This window comes from Callorhinus ursinus, unplaced genomic scaffold (assembly GCF_003265705.2).
Source record: "Callorhinus ursinus isolate GAN/ISIS: 27379988/994484 unplaced genomic scaffold, GSC_fseal_2.0 scaffold37, whole genome shotgun sequence".
NCBI lineage: Eukaryota > Metazoa > Chordata > Mammalia > Carnivora > Otariidae > Callorhinus > Callorhinus ursinus.
The window spans coordinates 5,322,356-5,328,687 of NW_027397099.1; the positions used below are offsets into that span (position 1 = coordinate 5,322,356).

Genomic DNA, 6,332 nt, shown 5'->3' on the forward strand with positions numbered 1-6,332 from the left:
TGCTCTCTCAGGCACACAGTGAAGACAACACCTGCTTCACAACGGACACTAATTCTCCCAAACGCCATCCTTCTTTCTTTTTGAGATTATTGAGAAGGGGAGAGAACCAGAGAAAGACCAGCAGCTGTGTTTCAGTTTCCTCCCCTGCAAAATCGACAAACAATGGTGCCTACCCTCATAAAGCAAAATTAGGTAAAAGGAAACACTCGCCCCAGAGTCTGGTTCAAAAGGAATAGGTGCCGCTATTAATAATAATGGTAATATTTATGTTATGTAATAATATTATTGGTCAGACCAAGAGTTTTGGGGGGGGGCAGGGCGGGAGCAATAAAAGCCAGATTAACCCACATTTGGAGCTACCAAATGTCCTGGTGCAAGAAAACAAAGTGACAGGCGCTTGTCTGGGACACCCCATGCTAACACTCACTCACACTCCCAGTTTCTAACCCCTGCCTCCATCTTCAAGGCTAGGTCAACTTTGCCTCCTCCAAGAAGCCAGTCCTCACTGCCCACTGATAGCCATCAAAACATGCCATGCCACCCACATTCTTTGGCATCTAAATGCCCATGTCCCACAGTGCCCTCTAAGTGGGTCCTGGGACATTCTCCATAATCTGCTGGAATGTGACATACTAACAGCAGGCTGGAGTGTCCCTGTATCTCTTCAATTCATTCCTGGGTGCCCAGCACAGGGCTGGGCAGAATATCAACCATTGACTAATGGTGGATGCACTGGAAAAATCAGACAAACACTTCCTTTCTGACTCAATAGAGAGTGCCACACAACACAGGCCCCAGAAAAGCAAATATGTTTAATCAATGAAGCTGCAGTTTCTGTTTAAAAAAGAAAAAAATGCCGCCCACTGTTGGAACAACTTCCAAAATTCAAACAATCTTCACACAACAGCATGCTGCAGTTTTCACGTGATCGAAGACTGGAAGAAGAAATGCAGTGAATTTCCTCTGGGAATCGTGGGTGATTTCTCACTTGAAAAAGTGTTTTATAGTTATGATACTCGCCCCATCAACTAAAATCAAGAGGAAGAAGTCGTTTGGTAGGAAATAAGCACCTGGGAGTCAGTGAAACCAGAAGAGAAACCAAGCTTCCCTTGCTCTCTCACTCCTGGGGACCAGTGAAGTGAAATAAAGCAAACTCTATAATCCTGATTATCACAGTGCCAAGGCCCAGAAATCCACTGTGTGCCTTTTCATTCCCCGAGTCAGAGCTATCAGGCTTTTTTTTAAAAAAACATTATTCCTTGGGGGAATAGTACCTGTATGGAAATGTTTTCACCTCTCTGAGCAAATGCCACAACCTGATAACTAAGAGAGGGCACCCAGATTGTGCAGAATGGGCCCTGGGAGTCAGGCCTCAAATTCCTGCTCTGCTGACCTTGGGCAAGTGGACTCCACCCTCTGAGCCTCCATTTCCTTATCTGCAAAAGGGGAATTACTAAGCCCTACCCCCCCCAATACATCAGGTTTCTGCAGTCTGAAATGACAGTCTCTCAAGTGGTCAGGACAAAATGGGACACATTAAAGGCCTCTAAGTAAATGCCCCCTTCCCAACATCACCATACAAGTGTAGCCCTCTCAAACCACAGTGCTCACCATGGTTAAGGTTTAGATCCCTACATCTGTGTAAATTCCAAAGGGGTATCGTTTGAACCAGGACAAAAGGGCTTTGCCCAGGGGCGTGGAAGTGCAATTTCTCAGACCCTTCCCAGGCTCAGGACTTACCTCTGCCCAGGACTCGGCCTCTCTCCAAATGTCGCCGGGGCACTGTGAACGTGTAGCTGTCAGCGCCAAAGCCAGGACGGCAGGGCTCGGGCTCCTGGCAGAGCCACGATGAAACCTGAAGTAGGGGAAAGGTATGAAACCAGGGTGACCTGGGAGGGGGGGTGTCCCCTCCTGCCCACACCGAAACCATTTGCACCTCCCCTCCCTCGCTCCCAGCGTCGGAACTGTGGGAAGGAGCCACACTCACCCCCAACCCCCAGGGCAGGCAGCCACGCCAAACTCTTTCACTCCGAAACCTGCTGCCGCCAAGCCCCCAGGTACTCCCGGGAAAGGGGGCTGCTGGGTCAGTACCTCCCCACCAAGCACCCCTTTCCTTCCGGTCTACTTTTTCATTTCACTGGAGGCATCTTTACTCTTCCCCACTTCACTTTCCACACACCGGGAACCCCCCCACTCCCTAGTCTACCTCCTCACAAGGAGGGGCTCTCCAACACCTTTGAGCCCTTTATTATCCCAGGGGCGCCTCCATACCTGTTTACTACCCTTTCTTTACACTGCAGGTGCCTTTATTTCTATTGATTTCCCTTTCCTTACCTCAGGGGTCGTCCCCATTACTCCTGGCTCCCCTTGATTTGCACCGGGACTCCCCTTTTCTGTATCCTGACCCCCCCCCACGTCCCTCCCCCCCGCCCGCCCCTAGCCAGTACTGCGGCCAGCCCGGGATCCCCCAGGCCCACAGCGAGGCTCGCCCCCCGCCCAGCTCGAGTATTTACGAGAGGGAGTGGGCAAAGCCGCGGTCGCTCTCCACCCGCTCCCACTCCCACCTCCGCGAAGCCCAAGAGCGCGGCGCAGCTTCCAGGCCGTTCTTGAAACTAAACTTTCTTGGAAGAAGAGGGGGCGACAAGAGAGAGGAAGGGCCGACGATAGAGAGGAAGGGGGCCGGGGCGCGTGATGGTGGGGCCGGAAGGCGTCCCCCGCAAAGCCAGGGGACACGACGTACCTGTAGCAGCAGCAGGAGCGCGGAGACGCTAGGGTACCGAGAGCCCATGGCGGGCCGAGCAGGGGTCGGGTCCTGCGGAGCTTGGCGGGGCGACAGTACGGCAGCACTTCCGCAAACTCACAGGTGCTCCGCAGTGCCCGGCACAAATGAGCTGGACTGCGTCGCGGCCGCCAGGTGAGCCTGGAAGGCTCCGCCCCCGACACCGCTGATTGGCTGAGGCCACACCTGCGGCCCACAGCCAATGAGCGGCGGGGCTCAGCCTCGGCTTCCTCCGCCGATGTGGGGGCAGACGGCTTCAAGCCGCCTCAAGCGGCTCCCGCCCAGTGACCCGCTACCCGCAGTTGCTAGAATCAGGTTGTGGAATAGGCGTTCCATAATTCCTGTTACTTCCAAGTTTCCTCCCAGCCTCCAGGTGCCTCACAAACACCTGGGGACAGAAAGGAATTTACGCTTTATCTAGTTTTGTCTTTTTTTTTTAAGTAGTCTCTGCGTTCAACGCGGGGCTTGAACTCATGACCCTGAGATCAAGAGTCACTCCTTCTACCGACTGAGCCAGCCAGGCGCCCCGCTAGCTCTGCCTTTTTTTTTAATATTTTAATTTATTTATTTGACAGAGAACAAGAAGGGGGAGGGCAGGGAGAGGGAGAAGCAGGCTTCCTGCTGAGCAAGCAAGGAGCCCGGTATGGGGCTGGATCCCAGGATCCCAAGATCGTGACCTGGGGCTAAGGGAGACGCTTAACAGACAGAGCCACCCAGGCGCCCCCCGCCTTTTTTTTTTTTTAGGAAGAGATAAAGGGAGGGGAGGGGCAGAAGGAGAGGGAGAGAGTCCCAAGCCGGTTCTGAGCTAAGCACAGAGGCGGGGCTCGATCTCATGATCCTGAGATCACTACCTGAGAGGAAACTAAGAGTCCGTTGCTTAGGTGGAGTAGCTTAGGTCGCTTAACCGACTGAGCCTCCCAGGCGCTTCTAGTTCTTATTAACTGCGGGTCTCCATAGGTCGTGAGTGTGCAAGTCAATCCACAGGGTAGGACCCACCATCCAAAACCTCAGTTTCTCCATTTTCTAAACGGGAATAATCACAAACTCCTTCCTAGGTTGTGAGGTTGCCATACAATTAGTAAGACCAGTGTTTCCTGCGCCATAAAAGCTCTGTACAAACGTGAGGGATAATAATAGTAACAGTAGGTGCAGCGCGTTGAAAGTTACTGTGCCAGGCTCTATGCTAAACATTTAATCTTATCTAGGAACAGCCCAAGAGCTGTTGTTGTTTCCATTTGATAGGTAACTGACGCATAAAGAATTGGAGGCCACTAGGAGGTGGTGGAGGACTGGAACCCACCCCTTTCTGATTCCAGGGCCCTTCTTTCTATTAGCTTCACCTCATGTGGACCCCAGATCATCTTGGAGCTGGAGCCGTAGTTTTCAATCTTTGATGTTATCCTGGAAAAGACCCTTTAAAGATTATCCAAACCTGTTATTTGCAAAGAAGTTTCAATGTCCCATAGCAAGTCAATATCAAAGCCAAGCCTGGAGGCTCAAATCTCCTGACCCCCAGATTGGTGCTCTTAACACCACACTATTGTCACCACTGCCTTCTCTAGAGAATTCTGTCCTTAGGAAAATAATTTTAGAGTCAAAAAAAGAATAGACATGCAAATATTAGGTCAGATAGCTTCTTCTGACTGCCAGGGGCCAGCGCATCTGTGTGGTTTGGCTACCCTGACAAGGACACTATGTTTCCCTTTACCCCTCCAAGCATGCTCAGAACTCCTAAACACTGTGTGGAGTAAACTGCTCACCAGCTGCATGACCTTGGGCAGCTAGGGGCTCTTATCTGTATAAATGGGTCGATGGGAGCTATGCAAGAAAATCACTAAACAGAATACTTGGCACCTGATAGTGCCCACTCAGTAAATGTTTTGGTGTGTTGGTTGGTCTTTGGAAAGAATCACTCCCTTCCCCTCTTCCTCCTGGGGAAGGCCATGTTTAGGATATTTCACCCAGAGGGGCACCTGGGTGGCTCAGTTGGTTAGGCGACTGCCTTCAGCTCAGGTCATGATCTCAGGGTCCTGGAATTGAGCCCCACATTGGGCTCTCTGCTCCGCGGGAAGCCTGCTTCTCCCTCTCCCACTCCTCCTGCTTGTGTTCCCTCTCCCAGTGTGTCTCTCTCTGTCAAATAAAAATCTTAAAAAAAAGAATATTTCACCTAGAGCTAAAGGTGAATCTGAGCACACTGAGGCTACTTTCTCAAGCCAGAGAGGTGTTGTTGCAAACCAAGACAGTGTTTTGAATCAGCCCAGCGCTCCTCCCCCACCTGTCCCCTCAGTTTTAATGGGTTTCCCCACCTGTCCCCACAGTTTTAATGGGTTTCTGAGTACACGCCCAGGCCATTTGGATTTCTGCATTTTGGCTCTCTCTGCCTCTTAACCCACCAGGAGGCTCAGAGGGAAAGGTCTCCAGTATTTCCTTTCCCACTGAGGCTCCTGCCCGACTGTGCATTAAACAAGATAATGGAAATACAGAAAGAGGCGTTTCCCCCATGGGGCAGCTTGTCCGTTTATTTTTTTTCTCCCAGTTATGTAAAAATACATATTTTATACCATTGCTCGGCCCAGGGAGCCTTTAGGGCTTTGCTTTTCTCCACCCAGCAAGCCCTGGCCTTGTAACTCTGAAGCGACTCTCATCGACTCTTCCATTACATTCTGATAATTCAATAAGAAGGATTTTAGAAAACAATTAGGGGCAGTGAAGACAAGTCGGCACGATGCTCTCTTCAGACTTCTCAGCAAGTCCTTCAAGCTCCAGGAATAGGACTGCCGGCTCCCAGCTGTCCAGAGTGAGGAGGGAACACTCAGGAGGCTGGAGGGGGAGCACTGAGTGACTATGGCCCTCATTGAATTGCCTCAGTTTCCTCTTCCATCAAAAAGAATTTCCTCTGGGGCACCTCGGTGGCACAGTCGGTTAGGTGTCTGACTATTGGTTTCAGCTCAGGTCATGATCTCAGGGTTGTAAGATCAGACCCTGCATCGGGCTCCACACTCAGCACAGTCTGTGGGGGACTGTCTCTCCCGCTTCCTCCCGCTCCTACCCCCTCTTAAATAAATAAATCTATTTTTTATAAAAAAAGGATTCCTCATTGTGAGAATCAAAGGAACTAATGTTGGGCTATGCTGCTGATGGGCCTTTAATCTCAAGTTGCTGGAGGCTTCACATTCCCCTCTAGCTGCGGAGAGGGTAGCATGTCACTTGATCCTTTCCAGTCCGTTTCCTCTTCCATAAAATGGGGATGCTGATAGCACTTAATTCACAAGATTCTTGTGACCGCTGCATCAACTTAGCTTTTAGCACTCTTGGCTCAGTACATTCCCTTACCAGTTCTAGGCCCAATTGTGAGCCCTCACAAAGCCTCCCCACCCCCAGGCTCTGCTTTCCCCACCGCCACCATTAAAACCTATTAGGCTGTCTCTAGCTGCTGCGGGGGGAAAAACTCTTTGACACAAGCTGGTTGGTCTTTTCAACCTTCCCAAGGGTCATTTGCATTTTATTTTATTTTTTTAAAGATTTTATTTATTTATTTGACAGAGAGAGACAT

The 6,332-nt window shown here is 50.7% G+C and overlaps 1 protein-coding gene across 1 annotated transcript in view; it reads right to left on the reverse strand.

The window, feature by feature from the left end:
* The window catches only part of CDH1 (cadherin 1), a 77,987-nt gene extending 75,089 nt beyond the window's left edge, over positions 1-2,898 (reverse strand). Inside the window, exons 1-2 of the mRNA XM_025889051.2 lie at positions 2,741-2,898; positions 1,741-1,855 (exon numbers count right to left, since the gene is read on the reverse strand). Of these exons, the coding sequence (XP_025744836.1) occupies positions 1,741-1,855; positions 2,741-2,788 (163 nt within the window). The 5' untranslated portion in view covers positions 2,789-2,898. The remainder of the gene's footprint in view (positions 1-1,740; positions 1,856-2,740) is intronic.
* Between the last annotated feature and the right edge of the window lie 3,434 nt (positions 2,899-6,332).